Source organism: Apteryx mantelli, chromosome 1 (assembly GCF_036417845.1).
Source record: "Apteryx mantelli isolate bAptMan1 chromosome 1, bAptMan1.hap1, whole genome shotgun sequence".
NCBI lineage: Eukaryota > Metazoa > Chordata > Aves > Apterygiformes > Apterygidae > Apteryx > Apteryx mantelli.
The window spans coordinates 159,111,619-159,138,145 of NC_089978.1; the positions used below are offsets into that span (position 1 = coordinate 159,111,619).

The window sequence follows — 26,527 nt, forward strand, 5'->3', positions numbered from 1 at the left end:
ACATCCCTGCTGGAATAAATAAGCATTGTAAGTTGAGAGTTCAAACAGAACTTGCTTTTCTGTTACTTCTTTAGTCAGTCTGACTATTTTTGTTTGGTTTAGGAGAAATATGAATAAGTGTTAAATTCATGTTTAGAAGATTGCCTCTCTTCAGAGAAATTTGTTATCCTTTGCTCATTTTCAACAAGGAAAACTTGCTTTTGCAGCAGAGATTTTGACATTAAGTGTCTTGATAGAATAATAGGCATGAGATGGATTTCAATCTATTGCCTCAAGACTTTGCCAATCATAAACTAAAATCAGTTAATGTATTGAGTTAAATCTTGCTATACTGTGAAATGTGCTAGTATTATTAAAAAAAAAAATCAATCCAGAAAATATATTGATTATATTATCTCCATAGCAACAAACAATAATAAGATAATGTTAGCTTAATAATTGTGCTTTGTGAAAACCTTTCAGAATAATTACTGCATTGTGGTCTTTTCACAATGTGGAATGTAATAACGTTTCTTCCTTGACTGCAGTCACCATCAGCACTGTGTCAAGAGATGCTGGTTTTGTGTGCATGCATATGTATACATGGGTAATTTTGCTCTGGGTGAAACAATTTAGCAGACTATTTTGGGATCCATTTTTAAATGGTCAAGACCACAAATTGGCAATTGTTTTCTATGTGGTTTATTTCCCCCCCACACCTCCTCTGACAACACTACTGTAAAAAGAGGCTGTTAACATTCTTTCTCCTGCCTCTTTCGTTGCAAGGCACAAAGAGATTTTGGTGTGTAACAAAACTCAATGTCCAGCTAGTATGTTAAGGATTTGGGGGAGAGAGGAGCTCTGCTCTAAAGAGAGTGCTTCAAAGCTGTTCCTTTAAATGAATTTAATTTACCATCCTGTAGAAATAATCTGTTCCACAGGAGCTGAGATAGCTGTATGTATTTTGGAGGATCTGATTCTCTTTGGGATCCTGTGTTGCCATATAATTAACCTGAGGTTGTGTGAATAAATATATATATACATATATATACTTGTATGTATAAATGTGTGAGTATGATATTTTTAGCTTGAAATTTTAGCAAGAGTCAGAGATAGATATGTACAGTCTACATCTGGGTCTTGCTTTTACTTATTCTTCCAAATCAACCCTGTAGTTTTGCTCTTGAACCAAAAAGAGGTGTTGACCCAAGTCTATGATGGAGAGGACAAAAGTGGCTTTTAGACCATCCTTTTTACGTGTAGTCTTTGGAGTGGTCAAAGAACTGGTTTAATGCTTGAAGTTAAAGCACCTCCAAGCTGTTCTGTCTCTAACTGTGAAAGCCCTCAGGGCCTAGCTACTCAGGAGCTCATTCACCTTCTACTCATGACACTTTTTCCTGACACACCTTTGATGCAAGGCCTAGGTTTAGAGAGCAGCCAGCAAAGAGCTGGCTGCTGCCAGGTCTTGCATTAGCAGGGCATTCCCCTGAGCTTTGGTCAGATGCCCCAGTATCCCTAGCACAGTCCCTCTATGTCTCAGGGCATGAGTGGATCCCAGGTTCTCCTATGTTCACTCCTCCAGTCCTTTTTAGGTGCATTTCTTAACACCACATCGTATTGTTTTGATTCTGTGCTTCTGGACAGAGTTGATCATTCAAAGGGCCCAAACTTTGGATTTTTACAATTTTTTTCAGACAAGGCTTTGCTTTTCCTTGAGAAGTCCAAAGGAGAAAGCCCCTACCTTGGAAATACTGTTTAACAATACAGGACCATCTTGCAGCCAGCAATGTCCAAACTCTCAACTCGGTAGGTGGTGGCCCTTTGTTGCCATATATGTCAGGAATGTAGTACAGTGCAAGCTCATGGCAGTCCAAGTCTTAAATTTGAGATGACTTCTTCATAAGAAGTCTTCTGCTGCTGTTTCCCTCTACAGTCCCTCTCAGTTACCACTTTATAGGGAGGGTGTGATGGGAGAGTTCAGTTTTCAGTCTCAGGCAGTGCCCACTTTCGGTAAGTGGCACAGTTCTCTAGGAACATCATTAATTCACAGGGAGAGGGGAAGAGCAATGGTTCCTTGTGCCAAGGCCCCCACTTCTGTATAGCTGTTGTACTGAATCAGCACGCCAAGCCTCAATCTTCTCTTCTAGGTGCAGATGAATACAGTTGCAAAAGGACAGCTAAATGCATCAACTGCTCTGGAAAATATCTGGTATTTACAAGTGTATAACACTGTTCATTTAAAAAAAAAAAAAAAAAATTACAAAAGGCCCTAGTGGGTTAACAAGGTGCTTTTCCTGATGCTGTTGTAGAAGCCAACCCTCACTGATGATCTAGAAACAGAAATGAATGACTGATGTGAGTCAATTCAATCACCACCCCCAAACCCAACCTATTCCCTCTATGCAGTTGTCACAGTTCAAGCTGTGACTGTACTTTTGCTTGGCACTTTCTGTGCTCGCTTTGGGTGCTGGCCAGTGGCTTTGCTGATCCCTAGTGTGGTCCCAAATTCTCGTTCCCCTGTAGCCTCCCTTTCAGTTTCCTTGTGCTACCTCAGCTCCTCCTGCTCAGTGTGGTCGTCTTTCCAGCCTATGCTGAGCTTGGTGTTATGCGTTTCGCTCATTCTTCTTCCTGATCCCTTGTTTTGGGGAGGCCTGACATGGTTTTCCCAGCGTGTCTGTTACGTGCTTGGATCACACCAGCTACCACCAGGGTGGAAGTCTTTAAACAGTGTTTGGCTTCCAAACAGAACCTGAAGAGTAGCTTACCTAGTGAAAACACAGAGATTTTGTTGGTATATATACATTTTTAAGCTAGGTGGAGAGTCAACTGCCTGGTGTGACTTGGCTGTTGGGGCTGCAGCTTGTCTTATTCCAGAAGAGAGAAAACTGTTCTGTTTTGCAGGGGATCTTCTAGTATGTTTCTTTATGCAGTGATTTAGTCTAGGTCTGTCCTATTGGGTGGATTGTGGGTCTGGGAGCGGGATGAAGTGCAGCAAGCATTTGTTAACGCTGCTAGCATGGAGATACTTATAACTCAGCAGCCAGCGTGCCTGGTTGTGCCCTGCTGAATGAGGGCCCACCCCGTGGCTTGTGTGTGTTGAGTTGACTTGTCTGCCCTTAGCCTTGTGGCTTTTCCAGAGGTGCCGTGTGATAACATGGTAGCAAAAATGGCCCTGTCATGCTTACATCTCGCCTGTCTGTGCTACAGGTAGCAGCATGCCTGGCTCTGCATCAGAGGGCAGCACAATCTATAGGGGTTTTGTTTTGTTTTGTTTTTTCCTACTGTCATGCTTGAGAGCTTGCATCCATACGAGGTGGGAATTAGATGAGTGGAAGCTGGGCTTGTCCAGGTGTGTTAAAATAAAGAACTAGTTGTAGCATCTTCCAGTAATGCATGAAGTAGCATGATTATTGTCTGTCACATGTAATACTCTTGCCAGGTCTCTTTCCTTGATGGAGTACCCTGAGTGCAGTATGGTGTTTTGATTTCGGGACTGTTCTGTGTCTTAGTGTTGTCAAGATAAAAGATCAGAATATGGGAGCTGAACATAGATGGAGTTTGTGACAACCTTTAGTTCTTTCAGGTTTTTGTTTCATAGTTCAAACTTGGTGGTCACAGACAATTAAGCAACATTGATTTTATAATTGGTTTATAAACCATTGTAGAGACCGCCAGCACTACACAAGGGAAATGACTGAGGAGGCCAAGTAATATTGCTTCTTAAGGCTGAGGTTTTCTTGAAACTCTCCTGTCTAAGTAACAACCTCCTTTGGTGCTAGTGAGTTTATAAGGTAATATGAGATAGGCCTAAGTCTGCATGAGGAAAGGAAGCTTGAACACTGTTGCTCTAATTCTGTTGATGAAGCTGGAAGATTTGCATATGGACATGTAATTTTTCCACAGTGGTTATTTCAAAGTCCCTTTGCGCTCTGTACTGCCCAAGAGAGACCGTTGCACAATAGGATGGTTTAGTATCTTTTATTCTGAAAAATAGCATTTTCATAACCTAAAGGAATCTGCCATTGATGGATCTGAGGAGGAGGGGGACACTCTTCAAAAGCTAAACTCCTCCCTGAGGGGAAGGAGAGTCCCTGCCTCCCTTGGTTGGGAAGGGAATCAACTTTCATTTCCCCAAATGCAAACTCCTTGCAGCCTAGGATAGTACTGTGCTGTCAGAGTACTCTTGAAATGTTTGTTTTCCTTAGATTTAGCCATGATGTCTGTCTGTCCTGCTGATGAGAAGTTTCCATTTATTTAGATTATGCAATTGCTTCTCTGCTTCCCTTAAGGGAGAACAGTGAGAAAACTAATAAAATTCATTCACCATTAGTAAAATGTGCTGAATGCTTATGCTAATCCATTTGAGAGACATTGAGCACACAGTGAAAATACACATCTCAATGGTCTTCTATTGCACAGTGAAATCCCTCCTATAGAGAGCGCTATGATTCACTGTTTTCCTGTTGTAATTTGAAGATGTAGTACTATTAAGAAAGGCAACAAAGATGGTTAGCAATCCAGTGGAATTTCAGACAAGAAGAGTTTGTGTGGAAGAGAATTATGCTCGGTTTGGAAAGATGATGACTTAGAAGGGATTTAGTGGAAATTGTACATAGATTTTAGTAAAAAAGAGCAGTCATTCCTTTCTCTTTTTTCCAGTCTCTTGATTTATTATAAATATATGTTTATCACAGGATCAGAAATTGCAGTGAGTTTGTAAGACCCCATATGGAGCCTTTCATGAACATGTTGCACAAATTGTATTTCTCTTTTTACATGTCTCCATAATAACATGTTTTCTGTTTTTGATAAAGGTTCCTAGAAGCCTGAATAGGTGTCTTCTGTGACATTTACTATTAACTAAAATAAGGGCCTAGCAGGTTTAAGTGTTATCTAGACAATAGTCCTAATAAAAATAGTAAGGTTGCAATTATAGCTCTACAGCAGATATAAACAAGGTCTAAGCTAATGGCAGGCAACTTCCAAGTAGAGAAAAAGAAATATTACTTTAGCCAGCGTAATCAGTTTGGAAGTTTCATCACTGCAAGAATCAGGGAGTCAAATACAGCAGCTGGAATAATTTGAGGGTCTGGATAATTTTATGACTATTACATTTGTAGCTATGCATGTTATGATGAAAGTAATTGAATCTTAAGCTAACAGTTAGTTGAGGAAGAAACCTCCCTCTGTTTAAAGCATTTTAGAGTTAACTGGCAGTGTAAGGTTTTTTCTTCTTGTCTTTCTCTGAAGCCTCAGGCATGAGGTATGATGGAAAGTTCAGAAATATGTCAGATTTGTTGATATGCCCATCTCATATAGTGTATATGTTTCTGTGGAGGAGAAGGAATGATTTTCTAACATACCAGCAAGGAGGATGGAGAAACCTGCAACTTGTCTCTGGCTTTGCCATTCACTTCTTGTGTGGCATTTGGCAAATTGCTTAATCTTGGGTACTGCCAATTCCCCACCTGTAACAAATAGACACTTACTATCTCAGAGACATTGTGGAAATGAAGTTTGTAAAGTGAGATGAGATTGAAAGTAGAAAGACAAAAAGAAAGTGGGAATCTCATTGCAATATACCAAATTAATGTCTGAGGCCATAGCTACATGGAAATGCTTTGGAAAGTTGAGGTGAATCAACTAGAAGTGTGAATGCGAGTGTGCATATATGAAAGTGTATTAAATCGTTTTTAGCAGATAAGAGTGTCTTTCATTCTGGAAGTGGCTGTATATCGCCTTAAAGAACACAGAACTGACACAGATGGCCTAGATTATTGATTCTATGCTCCATTTTCTTCTGAGTATCCACATCTTATCATGTCCTCTGCCTCAAAACTCTCTTTGAGGTTCTTGCCCCCACTATTCTGACTGGGAGGCTGTTCTATAACTTTACTACTTTGATAGTCTTCAGCCTTCATCTCATTTCTGGCAACATTTATCTCTGGCCAGTTTATACTCATTTGATCTTTTAGTAATGTAGGCCTTTATATTAAATAGGTATTTTCCCTCCCTGATGATTAATCCCAAGGCATTTATAGACAGCAAGCATATCTCCTCCCTGTGGTCTACTAAAATGAACTTTTGGTTTGCTAAAATGAACTCTCCTAATTACTACTTGTAAGACAGGCCTCCTGCTCTCTGAGGATCGTTGTAACCCTTCTCTTCACTTGTTCCATTTTTAATTCATTCCTTTTGAATGTAGCTCATCAGATTTGCATGCAGCATTCTAGAAAAAGTGTATCCCAGATACAGTGTATTTGTAGTTTTCATCACATTTGTTGTTCAGCATTATTGTGTGGTTGATGCATCCATCCAAGTTTTTCCTTTCTCCGTCATTTTCAGCTTATAAACTCATCTTTTATTGCAGGAATTCTTCTAGTTAACATAATCCTTCTGAGGGCATGCTGTTTCCCTTTTAACTGAAGACTCTTATCTATTGCAGTTATTCAAGTTCTTAAGGTCCTCCTATTGTTCTGATATGACATCTCAATTTTTCCTCCTTGCCTAGGATGCCTCCAACTTAGAACCATGAGTGCACTTCATTAATATTTGTATGCTTTTTGAGCCAAAGTCAGTCCTTGAAACATTAAAAAAGATTTGTCCCAGGACTGACCCTTGAGAAATCTGCAGGTGCCCTCCTTTCATACCAATACTTTTCCTTTCAACACAGTCTCCACTCATGACCCCTGCAACTTGCATGATTGCCACCTCACAGTTTCATCCTGATCTTCATCCTTTTGGGTGTGATGACTCTTCAAGTGCCACCAGACCAAGTGCCTTGCTGATGTCTATGTAGATCTGTCACGGTTCCCTTACCTAGAAAATATATTATCTTTCCAAAGAAAGATACATGGGGTGTGTCCCATTTCTCATTCTTCTCTCTGTCTCTTTCCTTTGGATAGTTCTTCTAAAGCAGCAGTGCCACGATTTTATCAGCAGGCCAGTAGTGGTGCATGAGGGAATGTTAAATGACTGCAGCTGCTGCATGCGGCCATGCCACCTAGACCATAGACTGTGCTATTGGTTACAATTTGGATTTTAAAACATATGGTGGAGTTTGTGAGAAAATGTGAGGATTGTGTGGGCTCTATGCACTGAGAAATCTTGCATGCTATTGAGGTCAGGCGCACAATTTGGTATTTGCTTGCTTGGCTTCCCCTGCCTCCCACCGTCTCTTAAGTTGCCAACCTATTAGGATCAGCCATTAACCTGGTTAATGGGGAGAGACAGCAAATACCAGAAAGGGTGATGTGTTTTTCTTAATTCCCTCTTGGAAACCTGACTGTTTTAAACTGTAAATGTCTCGAGCAAAGGCTGAAAAGGGTCCAAAACATGTCTTGCTTTTGTAATACCGGCACTCCCAGATAGGCTAAAATGAGATGAAGCCATTTTCTCCTAATGGCTTTACTGAGAAATGGGATTGCGCTCTTTGGGGATGAAAGGGTGGTGCACTGCCCAAACTGCCCCGGAGGCTTTGCACTGGCTGTGTGCAGGGTTTTGGGGAGAGTTTGAATGACTGCATTGTATTATGTTGTGTGATCCTTTGGGTGATGTGACTTGATCCCCGAAGCCTTTGGCCTCTCTGACTGGAGAAGGTAACAGGAGGAATGAGAAGAGGGAGATGAAGGTGTGGGTTGAGGACAGAGAAAGGGAGAGCTCATGCAAGGGGGAAGATAACCCTCCTTCAGTGAAGGACTTGAGCAGTTTCTCAGAACTGGGAAATGACACCTCCTTGTTCAAGACAGCAAGGGCTAATATAGCAAATAAAAGGGAACCTTCCTCCTTGGTTTTCCTAAAGATCTGTAAAGGTAAAAGAAAAATTTTATAATATGTGTGGTATTTAGTTCAGGTAATCTTTGTGATTGTATAATGAGAACACATTGTCCAAATTTTCATATGCAGATTCAATTAAGATTTGGTTAATTAGCCTTTACAGATGAGGATTAACTTAATTACATAACACTAACCTCTCTTAATAACTATAAAGGGTAGGAAGGCTGCTTTTAATAAATTTGGAAGGTCTATATGTGTTTTTTAAAATCTGAAATGGCACACATAAATTAAACCAAATTGCACACAGAGGACAACTATTAGGGATAACGATCAAAGGAAACAAACTATGTATATGGCTTGGAATCAGGCTGGCTAGTAGTTCATGCTGTTTTCCTTCTCTTGTCTGCTGGCATCCTAGTGTTTTTGCTAGGATTATTACTGGAGATGATGTACCGTCTAGGGGTCATTCCTTCAAAGTGGGCTGCAGTCTGATACAAGTTTGCTTTAATTAAATGTTAGCTTGTATTTCAAAAAAAGATATATATATATATATAGATAGATAGATAGATAGATAGATTTGGGTGCTAGGTTATTAGTGGTTGCATTTTTCCAAGTGGTCTAAGGAAAAAAAGACACTTGAAGCCTGCTGAATACTAAAAATCTCATCCACGAATGTTGTCATTCATTGTCATTATCCGTCATAAATAACTGTACAGATTTTTGTCTCTTGATGTGAGGTGTGCACTCAAAGAGTGATGCTTCAGTTTATTAATATCAAAGTGAAATGGAGCATAACATCTGCCTGCAGGGTGGGGAGGGTGAGGGAGGAGCATATATGGGAATGGGAGTGGGATACGGAGTCTTTGGCTTCTGAGTCACAGACTTGAATCCAGGCTGTGAGTGACCTTTCCAGGAGCCTAAGTGACATGAGCTGATGCTGTCTGTCCAGTTCCCTGTGAAGGGGAGCAGCCATCAGATACCATCACTGCTGCCATCCCCAGGCAAGATGTGTTTGGACATGCAATACCCCTTGCCCCCACTCCTAGAGGTGCTCTTTTCAGGTCACGGTTGAGATCCCCACAGCTGACAAAGCGAAAAAGCTTGCTTTATTTTTACCCATACCTCGTATATTCAGAGGTTAGGGAATTTTTGGATCCCGTCCTGTCAGTATGGTGCTTTCAAGAAACGGGTAACAAAAGAAGGCTTCTTCCCTTGGCTGTTCTTGCCTGTGTAATGTTTCCTAATTGCAATGGATTTTGAGGGGCATGTCATGCCAATCCTCACACAGCTCAGTAGCCTTTGTAGCATCCAGTACGCTACCAAGTGCAGGAGCAACCCTCGCTGCGCTCTGGAAGTAATTTTTCTGAAGTCCAAGTTTTGAGCTACATCTGCTGGATCCCATCTACGTGGTCCCCTTGAAACCATTTTATCTAGTGACTCTTAAGGGCCCTGGCTAGCTTCATAAGCCACGTAATTTATTTTCTGGCTGCAGGAAGCTGAAATGTTGCAAAGCATCCTCTGCAGTTTGGGTCACATTAAGCTTACCCTTTTAGATGCGGTCCCCATTTGCAGTCCATGAGATCAGCAGGCATGTGGCATCTAATGAGAATAGGTCTGATATGCCTAATGTAGACATCCCCAAAATTGAAATGCACAATACTACTGGCTGTTTCTGAAAACTTTGGCTTAGTGCCTACAGCCATTTTCAGCAAGTAGGAATGATGACATTGCTGCAGATTTTTGAGACTGTGAAGAACTAGCAAGGTGAATGTACAGCAAAGATGAAATTGCTGAAGGATCCCTCTTGGAGTGGCAGAATCTATTGAAAAAAGAAACAGGGTTGCTTGAACCTTCCTGAAGCCCTTTGATTTATGTGCTGCACAGGCTAAAGTCTCAACATTCAATATCTCAGGACAGTTGGCAGTGGTCAGATTTTGCTCCAGCTGATGTAGCCCCAAATCCTATTTCATTGGCTTGGCAGGGCTTGGACCTGTATCCCTGAGAGCAGGATATGGCCCTGCGAGTGGTTTTGCACACAGATACATCCGATGATATATGCTCAAAGGAAGGGGAGAATGCAAATTCCCTGTAGGGAGGCAACCGCCAGCCATATAAACAAAGAAGCCTTCTGGGTGTGCAGTAGTCAGCCCACTTGAGCTGCTGTTTCCATGGTGTACCAGATGCTGTAAAATATGCTTTCTTCAGGCAGCGAATCCTTGCATACTCCTGCATTATCTTGTTTGATAATGGGCTGTCATCAGGCTGGTACCTCATTGTCGGGGCCAAACGCAGCAGCTCCCCCCTGCCCCAGCCCTTTTTGGAGTTGTTGTTTATGGTGATTCACGTGCTGCGGGATTCCAGACAAAGAAAATGGCTAAGTGATTTTTTTCTAACTTGGAACAGCATTACTGACCATGTTTTTACACTTCATTGTTAGGAGTGATTGTTTAATGTGCTGCAGTTCTTCCTGATGTGCTTTGTGTCAGCTCATAATATCTTGCATCGTTTTGCTTTTCAGCTTCCTTCTGTTTTCCTAAGAAAAAATTAGAGTACTTCTGTTTCCATTTTTCACTGTTCCCTCCTTCCTCACACACGTTTCATCATTGCAGAGCCTGATTTATGGCTGTGTAAACCACTAGGTACATGTCTAAGAGGCACAGTTTCTGAATTTGCTTCCTCATCTTTTTGTTCCCCCACTACATGGTCTTGGGGAGTTGAGGAGAGGTCTCTGTCTCTGTTTTCATGAAAAACAGTTGCTGGTGGTGGGCAGGTGCTTAGTTGTCCTGTGTGTATTTCATACGATTGCAGTTATAAAACCAGACAAACCTGCAATAATGTACCTTGGACCAGCTTGACTTCAGCTAGTGTAAAGTTACCAATGGCACTTATGAGGCTTACTGTGCTTCAGACATGACTCACTGGAGGAGGAGGAGGAGGAGATGTTTTCAAGGTACTCATTTACTGGGAGCCGTGTTCAGGGATGAAGCTGCAATACTGGCAGGGCTACCTGGATGCAGCATATCCCCTCGCTGTGTGTTTGAGATAGCTGTGGGGAAGGCCGATGAATCGGTGACTATCTAGAAGAGATGCAAGCTCCTTCATACTTGTATACCTATAAGCCGAGGCTGTCCCTTGGGTTATACCCATGAAAGTCTTGCAGGTACTTGGGATAGCGTTGTGAATTTTGATGTGCAATTGAAAATAACTGTATAGAAGAGGAACATCAAATCTGAAACTTTAGTTAACTGTAGTAACTCCTTCTTCCTCACCCCTTTCTTTTCCTCTCCAGCTTTCTCCTCCTCCCTCCCTCCCTTCTCTTCTCAGCACTGGCTGCATTGCCAGCCTTGCTGCGCTCAGCTGGAGACAGGATACACACACGCTCCTTACGCCTTGCCTGTGCTTCACGACCGCAGCCCCTCGGTGCTCTGCACTCACTGGTTCCTGGTGTGCAGTGGGTGGCCCGGTGCAATCTGCTCCCTGGTGCTTGCCATGCCATGCCATGCCCTTGCAGTGCAAAGGGACTGGGGTGGCCGTGGGTCCCTGGGGCGGACGATGGAGGCAGAACCGCGCTGTAATTTGTGTGTGAACGAGTGGGATGTGAGAAAGTGTCCTGGGACACGGAGAAATGAGTTCTTTCTTTACTCCCAAGGATGCTTTCTCACAGTTTCCCCCAGATGTTTTCAAAGTCCTTCCCTGCCCCCATCCTGGAGGTGTGTACTTCTTGTTTGGCGGGGGGGGGGGGAATTGCGTGTAGTTAATTTTAAGCTGGTGTAATCATTTAGGAGACCTGGAGGTAGAAAACCAGTTACTGGTTAACAGGCCTGATTTGAAACGTGTTCTGCCTGACCCCTCTACTGCAGTGAGCCAGGAGAAGGGCTTCCAAGAAGCCGGCTTTCTGGAAGGCTTTTTTACTGAATCATTTAGAGCATCGGCTTCTTGTAAATGTTAATATCCTGCTGGCTCACTGGAATGCAGCTGGTGGATACAGCAAGTGCAATATGTATCTGCGTGCTTGCAATCCAAAGCAAAATTTAACAGATGACATTTAGACTGTGCTTTGGGATATCCCCTTTGAATGTTTGGGCTAGGAGGAAGGAGGACTTGGGTGTGGACCTGATGCTGCCTTGTCTCAAAGGCCCTCTGTCCCACGCAACTGATACTGCTCCGATACAGGAGTGTTTTACACCCCGGCTGTGCTCAGGGCTCAACTCTGCCTGGTGACACCAAGTGCTGCCCTGCGTCGCTCTGGTGCCTCAAAGTGACTGTAAATCTTTAACCCGCGTTGATGCAGATTGGAACTGCTCTAACAGGCAAAGTGGCTGGAGTCGCCGTTGGCCTGAGGCCGCCCAGCACAACCGCAGGCGACTGCTTGAAGGACAGAGCTGGGGTTGGTTTGGGCTAGGATTTCCCCTCGTGGGGAAAGCCAGCAGGCAGCCTTCGTAAAGCTGAAATGATGCAACTCCAGGCTGAAATCCTGCTGTTGCGGAAGTTTTGCTATAGCAAAAGGCAGGTTGGCATGAGTGGGTACGCATCTTTTCCCCTCCCTCAGAAACTGCAGATATCAACCTTTCTGAGTTGGCTGTATGCATTTGCGATAGTGCAAGGCGTTTCTCACAAATGCTTTGTACCCTTTAGTCCTTTGCATGTTCACAGATGAGGCTTTTTTCCTTACCTTAGTAGTAAGATATTTTTCGGATAGGAATATATAGATTTATGGCAATCATCTAAACTATCCCTTTCTTGATTTTTATCCCTTTTTTTTTTGGTGTTTTTTTCTAATGCTTATGCCATCCAGTGCTTTATCTTTTTATCCCATACGGAAAACCTAAAGGTCCTGCCTTAACTTGATGATGTATTCTCCTGTAGAACAAACATGTACAGCTCTGTGATTAAAACAACAAAAAAGAGGTATTAAGAATAAAAAACAATCAAAGGGCTCTATAAGAAGAGAGTTGTAGGTTGTGGCGAGTACCTTGCTAACTTGGGTGATAAATTAGACTACTATTGATTACCAGATTTTCTTTTGTTTGGTGGGGGAAAATGCTCCCAAAGTTCGCACACATTTTTCTGTACCTTGTTCATTTATGTCTGTGGTTTATTTATGATATTTCATATTGTTCTATCTAGTATTCTACAGTATGTCATTAAAAAATAAGAAAACTTCAATATGAGACCCAAGTATTCTATTTTGTTAGTGAATTTTCTCTGAAGAATGAAGATAGATCACAATACAGTCTTTCTTGAATTAATACAAATGCAGATTAATGCAGTCAAATGTGTTATTTTTCCATAGACAAGTTCAAACACAATACAGTATGATTCTCGAATATCGCAGATTTGTTGAAACAAATCTTTTTCCTATTCTCTATTGGGGATACATTTTACGCACCTTTCAGAATAATCAGTTTGAATTCATTTAGGACAATAACAATTTAGTATAGTGGCAGATTTATTTATATAAATGGATACCAGTTTTCATCAGTTATGAGAATGAAACACAGTAAAAATTCTAGAAGTTTGTTAAAATAAATCTGCTTACTATTCTGCAGAATCTCCCAGGTGACTACCTCATGCTAAACTCCTACTTTGCAGGATTTTTTTTTTTTTTAATAATGTAAATGAAACAACAAAAAAAACCCTTTCATGTTCTTTGTATTTCTCTTGTGTGCAATAAGTCATATAAGTCATTCTGTTATTAATTTCTCTTTGTTTTTTTCCATCCCTACATATATAAGAAAAAAAATTGAGTCAAGCCTCCAAATCATGAAATTAGTCAAAAAAAATATCATGGAACAGTAACATATTTTGGAGTGAAATACATGAGGGAGATTTTTGTTTTTCAAGTTTCTGAGGAAAACATGTTTCATGGTTTTCTGGATCTTTTTGGTTTTGGTCCCCCCTGCCCCATCATAATTTCTAGACTCTATTTTAACAGATTGACAAGGAGAGAAAGATGACATTTTGGGTTAATGGCTCCCCAAGTTGAGTTTCAAAACTGGGGTGAGTGGTAGCAATGCTGTATGATAGGGTTTATGTCAAATACTGTTCTAAAATACTGTGATTTTTTTTTTTTTCCTTTTACCCAGGGCTTTTGGAAAAGCCACACAAAGCTCATAACAGAGTATGGACCTGTTTGTGGGTAAGTTTAGCAGTGCCACCAGCTTTCTGCTTTTGTGGCTGTTGCTGTTTGCTTTGTTTGGGTTTGTTTGAGAGAGAGGGGAGAAAATATCAAGACGATGTCCAGCAAAATGCTGAGTGCAGTATTTTGGGGGTTAGAGGTGGACATGGTTTGGTTACATGCAGAAAATAGCCTTGGCTTATGTTTTGGTGTTGGGCTTCATTTTTCTCTTTCTAATATTAAGTAAGCACCTTGAGTTTAGTCTTTCTCACCACTATACAAAGCTGCCAGCCTTCAAAGTTCGCCTTTCATTTGCATACTCCTTATCCTTATGGTGAATACTGGAAATCATAATTTAATGTCTTAAAAATAGTTTATGAAATAGTATGAATTTTGTGCAGCTCTTGCCATCTATATTTATGCAGAAATCCTAAACTTAAAATATAATGAACAGATTAGAAGCAAGGCATTCCTCTCTGTATAGCTCAGCTGTGCTATTTTAACAGTTTATTAGAAGTAAAAGAGGGTTGAAGTGATATATTCTTTCATACCAGCACTTTCACGTTTCTGTGAAAGTCATTTCTATTCTGAGAACTACCTTACAGATGTCATTATTTTAAGTGGAAATTAGGTTATTTCATGGTAACTTCTGTTGTTGTGGTCAGTTGGTGTTTCTAGTGTACTTATTATTTTAATATATAAGTGTTCAGCAATGTCCACAAAGTACAGACAATGTCAAAAGGTTTTCTCCTGTGTTCTTCAGAGGTTTTAAGACACAAGTAAGAATGCATATATGAATGTGTATGTGTGTGTGCATATTTGTTCATAAATGGTATAAATATGCTTTGGATGCTCTTCCAGCAAAAAAAGCTCTATCGGAAAGTCAGTCAGTCATACGAAGCATTTGATGCTCCAGTTGCAGCCTTCTTGTGGCATTTATGCTCAGCCCTAAGGACAAAGTGCTGCAAGAAAAGATGGAAATAATGAATTGCATTGGTTAAATTCTTGTCTAAGAAGAAACAATGCAGTGTGTTGGCCAGCCAGAAATGGAGAATGATATTCATTAACAGTGTGGCAATTCGTATGTTGTGTAACAAATGGAGAATGACTGAGGCTTATTATCTCCGTGACCTTTGGTGTGATGTCTTTAAATGACAATAATGTAAGAACGCTGGCATTTGTTCCTCAGTGTATTTCCCTCCTTATTAATATCATGCCTATTTTTTCTAAGCTGAATTGGAGACGAGTTGCTATTTAGTTGTCTGCCTCCTCACTCGGCCAGGAGGAGGCTATGTCATTGGAGAAAGGGGTATGTAATTGCAGTGTGTGAGCAGATGGATAGAAAGTTTCATTTTTTCCCCTCTACTCATAGCTGTTAGGGAATGAGAGAAAGCATTAAACCTTGGTGAGTTTGCATGGGCTACGTAGCTGGTGGTGGTGGTGGTCTGCGAGGACAACTCTGCCTCCTTGGGATCTGGTGGGCAGGAGGAATGAGCAGACTGAGCATAACTGTGTCCCCTTTATCGTGCGCCTGCCAGACGCGATTTCTGAGGGATCTGGGAGGCTGGCAGAGAATAAATACTTCTTTTGACATCTCTCAGGACAACAAAGCTGGGCTCAAACATTGCTGTGCTTGAGGTGAGCTTCTTTTGTAGCTGAAGGAAGATGTTTTGATACCTGGCTTGCTAAGGTGGTATTCAATAGGTGTGGGATGTATAGGGGGTACTTATCATGGTCCTATCAGTTAGTGAAATTCCTTCTCCTTCCCTGTGCATCTTCTATAGGACTCTTTCTGTGGATTTCTTCTGAAATAGGCAATGAACGGTAGGTGTATTTATGTGTATGGTCCCAGCAAAATATTGGATCTGGCAGGCTGGGAGAAGACGTGGCATTTTGCTTTTTCCACATTGAAAACCGCTTTCCAACAAGCATAAAGAGCAATAATCTTTATTTCTACAGTGGTGAAGTGAGTTGAATACAAATCTTTGGAACTGAAGCCTTTTTTTCTTTCTAAGGTCACTTGAATAGTCTGAATGATACCATCACAACTGTTTTCTTTTGTGTGTGAATTGGTTTCCTTGACAACAGGATGTCAAATCAACTTTTCAGCTTTAATCAAGTCAAAACAATATATCCCTTCCATTCCAAAAGACCTTAAGTCGAAGAGAATTATTTCAAGTAAGGCTTTTGTAGGTCACAAAACCATTTTTTTTTCCTTCACTCCAGTGTGCGAATCCAAAGGAGAGGTGATAGTGTAACTCTTTTATACAGAGAGACAATGCAAATCGTCCTCAGTTGTGAGTGTGTGCTGTGAAAACTGCTGTTTTCATACAGAGGTGGCCCGTGATGGAGGCCAAGGGGGTAGCAAATGACTCAGTGGTTTGGTGCAAAAGCAGAGCTGGACCAACGTGGGGAGTTCATGTCCCAGACATCACATTTGAAGTGATTGTGCAACAGAAGGATAGCTTATGGTTAACTTATAGTTTGAAGTACTTTTGACAAAAATATCTCCTATAAAATATATGTGCTCATGCTCCACACCAAATGTAAAGTAAAGAATATCCTATTTGAAAAGCAGTGTATTGATGCATGTTAAGATTTGTGCTGAATGTTCTCCTTTTTTATGGTAAGAGTTTTGCAGGAAAGTAGTCTTGGTTTCTTTGGAGATTAGTGACTTATGGCACTTAGTTTTGGGAGAACTTTCATGTTTTGACACTTTACTCTCACCCACACTGTATCCAATTGTTCCATTTCAATTGTAGACTACGGCTGCTCATGGGAAATGGGTGGTAAGAGGAGAAAACCTTTGAGAAACAAAGAGCTTCGGGGCTGAAGAGAAATAAAGGGGGAGAGTATACTTTAGAGAGTCAGAAAAGCAATTGCTAGAACATTAGCAGAGCTGTAGAGGCAGCGAGTTGATTTTTGCTTTATATACGCACTTTGTGTGGCTTGGTTTGCTTATTGTGATCATGTCATTATGGCTTTACGGCACTGGAAGTGTGTACGGGTGACGTGGAATGGGAGAATAGTGCCAAAATAAGAATTCTTCGCATCACCAGGGGAAGAACAGAAAATACTGTACAGCCTCCCATGGGCAGGTGACAACTGCCTCTGGGATGAATGAACTTATCCTGCTGCCAGCCATAGCAGTGAATTTGGGTGCAGGGAAGAGTGCAAGAGACTATAATATGTACCTCACTGGCCATAATCAAGGAGTCATAACATTAAAAATCAATGAAATTTATGGGGGGGGGAGGGGGGATATTCTTTCTTCATACTTTTGCATCTGAAACAGCTTGCAGTAGGTCAAAGCCTGTTCTTACTCTTCCTTGACTGGAGCTGTCAACATCAACCTGTTACGAGAAGGCTTGCCAAATATGCATTGTTCTTTGGGCTCACTGCTACTATATGTTTCCCCCATGTTTTTCATGTTTTCCTTGAGGAAAGTGGAGGAGGCTGGAGTGTGTTTTTTTTTTTAAATGTGGTCACAGATTTTTTGCAAAAGCCTGCAGAAGTAGCACTGGAGTTGTTCATCATTCCACTATTTTGTTTATTATTGTAAACTGATTTTGAATAGGTCTAATGAGAATCACGATTTAAAAATAATTAATTCTATATTATTGTGAAAAATTAGAGTAAAAAGTGGGGTGAAGAGATAAAATTGCAAAAGCTTGTAGAGTATTTTGAAGTACCTGATGCCTCCCTGACAGCTTATTAAGGAGATGGGAACAGGAATAACTACCTCACCCACAGTTAATCATGGCTATTTAAATTGTATCTAAGGTCTGATTAAAACTAGGACTTTGCTGTCCTGGGCATGTACAAACAAAGAATAGAGGATGGTCCTCAGAGCTCACAATCTAGACAAAAGGAGACGAGGCAAAGAAAGCAATATAAGCATTGATCAGCAGACTGAACTCTGTAATGCCAACAACAGGCATCTCAGTTACATGAATTTGTGGGTAGCGGAAAAGCAAATTTGCGAGCTACTCAGGAGAAAATAAGTGGAGTGGAAAGTAGTTCAATAAGTATTAAAGAGAAGACGAACAAAGTAAGGTAGGGATGAAGAGATGGGATCTGGGAGGAGCAAGAAGAGGAAACTAGGAACAAACCATTGCTAGAAAGCAGAATACAATTGGGGAGTTTGGATGCAGGGTTGTCAGGGTGTGCGCTGGCAAAGGGAGTCAACAAGCTCAAAATCGGCATTTTCTGGTGGGGGTAGAAATTAATCAGAATGTTTCTGACAAAATCCAGTTTTAAATCATTCTCGGCTCCTAATACAAGCACCCACAGCAAACTGCATCTAGCCACTCTGAGCCTGTGCTGGGCTCCAGCATAAGCATCCCAGGGCCAGCACGGTGCTGCAAAAACCATTTCAAGGTGCAGGCACAGAAATGAGTGTATGAACAAACTCCTGAGCACCTTGCGAGAACATGCATGTGAATGGAGCTCCATATCCATATAAAGAGGATCTTGCTTTGTAACTGGTTAGTTTTAACACATTTTCAAGTAATACACAGAAAGCAACGTACAATAGGACAGACTGGGTTTTCTCAAGGCATTTATGGAATTACACAATGTCCAATCTATGGTTTTTTTTTCCCTCTTAAAGACTTTCTAATATTCCTTAAGTCATTCCTTTAATGATTTCCTAGTAATATTGGAATCAAGATCAAGCCTGGTCACTTTAGGTGGGTGGGCAGTTTAAAGGATTAGGATAGATCATGGAGCCAGTCACTAATGTGAAATATGGCCAGGGCTTAATTATGATTGTAAGCTCCTCTGGCAGCTGGGTGCTTTCTAGAAGTCTTTGCAGACTAAGTTGGTTCTGTCTTAATGCTTGACATCTCTCCCAAAAAACCACCACTGCAGATGGCACTAGTTAGTGTTTTGGCAAATGAGTCCAGAATCAGAGAGATGTGGACAAGAAACAGGCTTTTATCCCTGCTACTCCTGGCCTTTGCACCAGGGCTGAGGTATACTGGTTATTTGTTGTCAAGGTTTGGGGCTTTCCCCTCTTGTGTGTAAAAGAGCGACGTGCATTTCTGGGATTTGGGAATCTGGAACTTTTCACAAAGCATCACCCTTCCTTATACCCTCCTGGATGAGAACCTAAGCTGAATAGGGTCAGAGTGTCATCTTGCAGGGAACAGCTGAAATGTTCATCATATAGTTAATTTATCTGAAGAAACAGTGTCTTTACTGCCATTTTAATTTCCCAAACTTGTTTTTGTGCCTCTCAATTTCTAACAACTTTCTAACCTTATTCTGCTTAATGTGGAAAGAATAATCCTAGGACAGGTATTTTCATCTTTGTCTCTGAAGGCTTATGTAAAGAAATTTTTTAATTTCATGAAACAACTTTATCCTGTTTGACTTCATCTTTTACATTGAAGGTCTGATGGACTTACTATCTTTTCTGTGGTCTGTCCTTTATTTTTATATTTTAAACAATTTACTAGTACATATTTCAGCTAGAGGAAATCATGCCTAGGCCAGGATGGGGGGAGGGTAGTAAAACAGGCATCCTATTTCTGATCTATATGTCCTTGTAATCCCTATTTCACATTTAACCTGATAAAGATTTTTTTCTGAAGGAGTGATATACTTTTCGACCAGAGTAAAGTCTTTCACATTAGTATTCTGTCAAGATTTTTTTCTCTCACTGTTTTTCTTCATTTAGGTATTGTGATAAGGTCCTTTCACTCTACAGGATTGTTAATCAGCCCCAGAACTACTACTGGGAGTTAGTTTCTGTTTTTCCCCTTAAATAGATGCCAACTGTGGACCTAGTACAGAAAAATCCTTAAACATGTGCCTATCTTTGAACACCTGAGTAATCCCATTAAAGTCAATGGTGCTACTCAACACGCTTAAAGTTAGGCAGAAGTTTATCTATGTTGCTGAATCAGGGCCATAAAAGAAACGATTGTGCCTGAAAAATATTTAACTGCTGTTGGTACACATAAACACCTAGGTTTATTGTAGCTGGAAGAAGTTAATGGGGAGAAAAGTATTTCTTTCCCTCCCCCAATCTCTTTTGACAGCGCTTGCATGTAGACAATTTTACCATTCCCTTGTTTAATGTGTTAGTCGTTCTTTCTGAAATGCAAAAGACTATTTCAAATATTGACTGAGGAATAGGAGAATCTTAATATTTTTAAGTTAAAAGTTAAAATTTCAGAACTTTTTTTTCCCTTCAAAGAGCCCTATCAGGAACTGGAATTTATTAATATTAAAAAAAAATAGAATTGAAATTTTAAACAGTTGTCTTAAAAAATAAGCCCTACTGAAATGTAATGCCATGCTACAGTGCTACACCTCTATTTGACTCCTCACACTTGCCATAATTAGGTATTGGTTTTAGTTAGTTACAATGGTTAAATCGAACTGTCTAGAACAACTCTTGAGTTATTTTAGGGGTATGCCATCACTAGTTTTTCTTCTGTCTAGAACTAATTGCTGTTAAAAACATAGCCTTTTAAGGGACTGATGCCTAGAGATTTACCCAAAAGGTTGTATACCACATTTTTTGAGAACTGGAGTCTACTATTACTGTTACAGTTCTAATAGCTTTTGTGGGTTGCCTGATCATTATGGAGCATTTTACGTTTGCAGGGTATGGAGACCTGTGGGATGCAGTTTATAGGCAGAATTTATGGTAAATTAGTTGACTAGCTTAATTCTGCTATGTTTCAAATGTGCTTGGGTCTCTGGGACATTGCAAATTGATTCTTAGTGTATGCTAGTAATGCTGAAGGCATTCATTAATGAGCTCTTCCTAGCTGTGGACAAAATCCTGCATCTGGACTGTGACCTCCCATGACAACTGTGCGGCTTGAGCTTGTCTACTCTGAGAAGGCTGTTGTTAATTTTTATCACTCTGGTAGTCTGTCGGATCTGGGGACCCCATCTTGTAGGGGTTCACAAAGCAAGGACCTAAAGGCCTACTGAAAGGGCGCAGTCCTAGCCTTTAGCAAGGGTAAGGCCATTTAGATGGAGAAGTTTGATGCAAGTGGTGAACCCTCCTGCATATAAAACTAAACTTCTCCTCTGTGATTCCTGACATCACCCTGGGGTGGCTGAGGTTCCGGCTTGTGTTCTTTTCTGCATGTTGTTTTTTTTTTTTTTTTTTCCAAAGTTTCTTTCCTCCGTCTGTGACTGCTCTGTGACTCTTCTACGACTGTTCAAGCCAATGTGAGTCAAAGACCTGACGTAATCTTTTACACCTCTGGAAAGCGAGTGTGAAACCCAACCAAATTAGGCAGGCAGTGTTTTATATACGCTTGGCAAGGCAGCAAAGGACAGTGCCTGTCATCTGCAGTGTGTTCATGATGCTCATTTCTGCACCTTGCGCTGTGTGTGATGTGCTTTGGTCATCATTTCAGTGAGTTAGTGCTTGCGTAGGGGCAGACCTCCCTGGTCAGTCCAGCTCCACCGATATAGCATTGGCAGGTTGTAGAAAGGCTCTGTATGAATGGCAAGAACTATGTCAACTCCAGCAATTGCGAGGTGAAGCAGCAGTGCTGCAGGCTGCAGCCTTATGACATACACTAGCAGTTGAGGAACCTGACTAAACTTGGGTCTGCTTCTGGGTGTGCCAGTTCCAGCTTTGGCTGAGAGGAGGTTTTATTTCTGAGAGGTGCTTCCTAGTTCCCATGTTTCCTTGCATTTTGTTAGTGCAGCACTCAGCTGTTAAAACTTAGTCCTTGTGAGCTCCAGGTTAAGATTATTTGAAAACTGAAGTTTCTTTTGAAAACGTGCTGCCTGAGTAGTGTTTTACGCCTTATATATGGTATGGGTGATCTTTGATTTGTGCTGCCTGCTTCTTAGCTAATTAATGCTTAAAATCATCATTTTAAAGGGTTTGGGATAGGACTGCTTAACAGATTGCCTCTTGTTATTGTGTAACAGTGTTATGATCAGCACCTGCGTACCAGACTGTGCCTTTCTAATTTAAGGGAGGGGGAAGGAATATTCTGAGTTAGACCTATGTTTATAAAAACTAGTTTCATAGATTTAATTTCACCTTGATCTACCCACTTCACCTTGATCTACCAGAGCCTGATTTGTTAATCTTAACAAGCTGTAAAGTCCACATTGTAATTTTTCCCCCTTTCCACCATTTGTGGAAGAAGTAGGCAGAAGACTTTTAAAATATTGAGATCTGGGGCACTATTTTAGTATACTAATCATATTTAAAATTATAGGAAAACATTAGTATTGTAGATTTTGCTATGAGTAATATATGCTTTAATTAGAATTTCCTACAGCACCTAACAGTATTGATGCAAACTTTATTGTGAATTGAAGTGCATACATACAATATGTAACGTCCAGTAATTATTAGTGGTCTCTGACTTCACCAGATATGTATCTGATTATGAATTTAAGTGGTGTCCCTAGAGCCGTGCACAGCAATTTTTAAATGAAGTTCCTGAATAATTTCCCCCCTCTCTACACAGAAGGAGGAAAATGCATCATCCCTCCCAGTGTATTTCCCCTTTCCCTTCCTTGGCAGCCCTTGACGCAGATCAGCTTTGAACTAAAGCTGTAACTCGGGAGCTCCTCCTGCTCTCCTTAGCTGCCCAGCACATCACAGCAGAGTGGGATCACCGCCTCTCCAAATTACTCCCTACTGCCAGCTTGCCCTTCTTTGTGGCAGCCCAAAGAAATCGGAAAATCTGTCTCCTCCTTGCGCCTGTGTCAGGAGCTGCTGGCGGGAGCTGCAGGAGATGGCTAGACCTGCCCTTCCAGTGTTGGGGAGTCCTCAGCGAAGGGAAAGATGTGTGGGGTCTCTGCCCCTGGGGACACTGTAGTGTTGGGAAGGGAGTGGATTGGGGTTGTGTCTTGTTTAATTTCCTAGAAATAGTCATGTTTTCATCTTTGAGAAGGACCACAGCCCCAGTGCCTAGTAGCCATGGAGGAGCCTTCCACTCCATTGCATTGCTGCCTGTTGTCCTTCAATGTGCCGTTGCTTTGGTGGCTTTGGGGTTTGTTCTTTTTTTTTTTTTCCCCTTCTTTCTTTCCCTTTACATTGTGACGATCTTGTCTTGCGGGCTTCGTATTTTCACTGTGGAAATTTTTCCTTCGCATCTGCTCTGGCTTTTTCTTTCTCTTACTTCTCTTCCCCACACCCCCTTTCACCATGCCCTGTCTTCCCTCCCTGCTCTAATTTTTATTCCTCCCTTATTTTCTTATTCATGTTGAGCTGAAAACAGTAACATGACCTGACAATTTTTACGTCATTCCAAGGTTTTTATGTACTTCCATAAATCTCTTCATTACTTTTTTATTGTTTTGTCATATATAGGTTTTAGTTTTTCCTCTATCTTATTAGTCTGGGGATCAATTTTAGTCTACTATGTTTTATTAGTAGTAAGGGGAACAAAATATCTCCTTTTTCTTTGTTGTTTTGGCACGATCTTCAAATTACCCCTTTTCTCTGTTTGACTACCACTCTTTCTTCCCTGGAGAGTCTGCTTTATGTCAGACCTTCTGTTGGTAGTGAACTAGGTATGATTTCATCAGGCAATAGGCAAAAATATACCCCACTGCAGCAAGAGAAGTTGTTTTCAGCTGGTATTCTATTTTTTTCTAGCTTGGGGAGTGTGGAACGAGCTGAGCCACCATTACTCTGGGGACTTTGAATCTTTCCTTCCTTCCATCAGATTTGGTGGCTAAACCTGAAGGCTTGTCTTGAAGGCAGATTTATTTTAGTCCTACTGATAAAATTATGCTGATATAATTAAACAGCTATGGTAATGTCAGAAAAACCTCCTGTGTACAGACACACCAACTCGGGAATGACACAAGCTAAATCAGGGAAAAAGGTGAACGACTCGCCCAGCAATTATTATATTGAAATGGGTGTGTTTCCACAGGAGTTTTTAACTAGTCTAACTTTATTAAGACTCAAACCACATCTTGTCCCAGAATGTCTTCCCCATATAAACAGCCCTGAAAATAGTAGCCAGGACCCTCAAGCTGATGCTTACTTCCATGTAGCTCCATTAAGAGTGTAGAGCTACGAGTATTTGATGAACTTGATTGAATGGTTTTAGGTCTCTCTCACGTTATATAACTGATTTTTTTTATTTTTTCTTTTTGATGATGGTACATATAGAAGAGAATTAGGTTTTGTACAGCAACCTTTAAGATGAATCCAGACATCTTAAAGTAGTTTACAAAAATAGGAGTGAGTTGGGAGCAATGTTCTAACCCTGTAAGGACTAGCAGTAGACATTTTATCACTCAGCAGTAATCTGAGCTTTTCTGTCAATGTTTGAATCTGTTTTATTGAAAAAGAATTTTGGCAAGGACACCGGGAATTGCTGCAGACTCTTTCAAAAATGACCTTATGAGAGGGTCTTGGTTCTTTGGCTTTTATCACATGGAATATCTTATGCGGCACTCCATGTGAATGGCCAAAGTAAAATATTATCTAAGCAGCCTAACAGTTTTATACATCCACTGTCTGTCCATTTGACGCAGTAGGAAATAAGCTATGCATGGGGCAGGAGAATAAAAAAAAAAGGTCTGCAAGTGCAATGCAGAGAGAAGTGTTAATACAGGTCAGGTGGTAATGCAATAACATATGGTAAGGCATTAGCCTTTAAATATTAAATTATTTTCTTATTAAAATAATTACGTTCTGAATTTTGGAGCAGAGAAACATATTGCAAGACTGGATGATTTAGTACTTGAGGTACCGAAACTTGTTCTTAGTACAGACCTAAATTTTCTCCTCAATCAGTGGCATTGTATTTTCTTTTATCCCATAATTAACACACATGGATTTTCATCAATACTGTAAAACAGATTGAGTTTTTGAAACTGCTGTTTTCCTTGTGCTCATTTCCTCAGGAAAGCATTTAAAGTACATATACTGTATGCAAGCCTTCAAGGAGCCCCCAGTACCCCTTTGATATACCATGGTGTTTATATGTACGCACAGGTGACTGCTATGGCCATTACATTCAGTGCGTTTCCCCATGCCATGCTTCTTTTGAATTTGCCATTTTGAATACCGAATTTCTGCAGGGAGTTGTTTAAATGATTTGCTCTGGCTGGCACCCCCAAAATCTGCAGGCTGCCTCCTGCCGGAGCAGGAGAAGCCGAACCAGTGGATCATGCTGAGGTCAGCGGGTAGGATGGTGTTGCCGGCAGCACTGAAACTACCTGGAGGTTAACGCTCCCTATTTAACCGTACAGTCTCTGTTGGATTAAAAAGACTTCAGGTGAGGCGAACATGATCGATAATTCAGAAATATTAAATGGAGTGCGTTCTCTTGCCTTCCTACATTTCTCCCCTTCCTTCTTCGCCTACAGGACCCAAAATATCTGAATCCCCAGATGATTCCTCCTTGCGTTTGCATTTCCATTTTCCTGGTTTATAGCAACGTTCTTCCAGCTTTTGGGAGGGGCGGCTATCAAAGATGTACAGGCGCTGCCATTGTGTTTTATTGTTCCAGGCTGCTTTTTCCCTGTGAATGCAGGTGGGAGTTTTTCAGTGAGTTGGTTTTGTGTTTTTGCTTTCTCTTTCTTCTAAGCGTTTATAACCCTTTTATTGTCAGTCTTCAATCATTTTTGATAGATCAATATATTTACCTCAGTGATGGTTCATCCTACAGTTATGCCTGTATTTTTTGCTTTGTTGTAGGGGTTACAGATAGATTCAGTGGGTCGTATCTCTGCTATAGCTCTGTTGTTGTGTGCAGATCCAAGTCACTTAATAATCTCACCCCAATACCTGTATATTTAAAAGGAATACAAAGTGTTTTCATAGGTGTGTTTTCAAATTTACTTGTTTTCCCTTGTTTCTAGGTAGACTTTGAACAGTTAAAAATGCAATTTTTGCTTCAGAAAATTTCATCTCAAAAATCCTAAGTATAACTGCTGGTGTTTCATGTGTGCTCTACTGTTTGAAGGGAAAGGCTCCATGAAATAGCTCCAGCAGACACCGCAGAACCAATAGCTTTTAAACATAATATAGCAAAGTGGCACTGGGTGCTAAAGTTCACCTGGGCAGCTCAGAAATGAGGCAGATCCTCCAGGAGCCCTGAGACCTGTAGCGGAGTGGATACAGCTGATCCAAAAAGGAGAATTTTTTGAGCTAAAATCTCACTAATGTCCCAGGGCAACCAAAATCAGGTGCAGGACAGATGTCTAATGCAGCCAGGAGCAGAACCTGAATATGTGCAGCATGTGGAGGGAATCAAATCCCAGTGTCTGTATGATATGCTCCACTGTTACTTGTCCCTCAGAAGGAGGGGAGCAAGTGAACAGGACCTGTTGCTCCAAGGTGAAAGGACGGGTCCACGGAAGAGGAGAGGGCTGAACAAACTCCACCATCTTCTGGGATTTGGGTTGTTTCAGAACAAGGTAATGTGTTATGTCAGTTGTTATAAAACTGGCAAAAAAAAAAAATAGGGCAAAGAAGTGTTTTTGTTGCAGTTGAAGAGAGGTACAACATGGTAAATGAAAAAGTAGGTCAGCCAGGCAGTGCTCTTACTAATACTACTGTTTGAAACGTGATCTGTTTCTTCTCATGGCAGCAAATTAAATTATTGGGACAAATCCTTGGACTTGCGTGGGTTTTGGCAAGGTTTAATAATTTAAACCAGGAGAGCCTATTATTACCTCTTTGCAGGA

General features: G+C 40.9%; 1 protein-coding gene across 1 annotated transcript in view; it reads left to right on the forward strand.

Moving 5' to 3' along the window:
• The window catches only part of TBXAS1 (thromboxane A synthase 1), a 233,323-nt gene that overhangs the window by 65,917 nt on the left and 140,879 nt on the right, over positions 1 to 26,527 (forward strand). Inside the window, exon 3 of the mRNA XM_013947330.2 lies at positions 13,842 to 13,894. Within this exon, the coding sequence (XP_013802784.1) occupies positions 13,842 to 13,894 (53 nt within the window). The remainder of the gene's footprint in view (positions 1 to 13,841; positions 13,895 to 26,527) is intronic.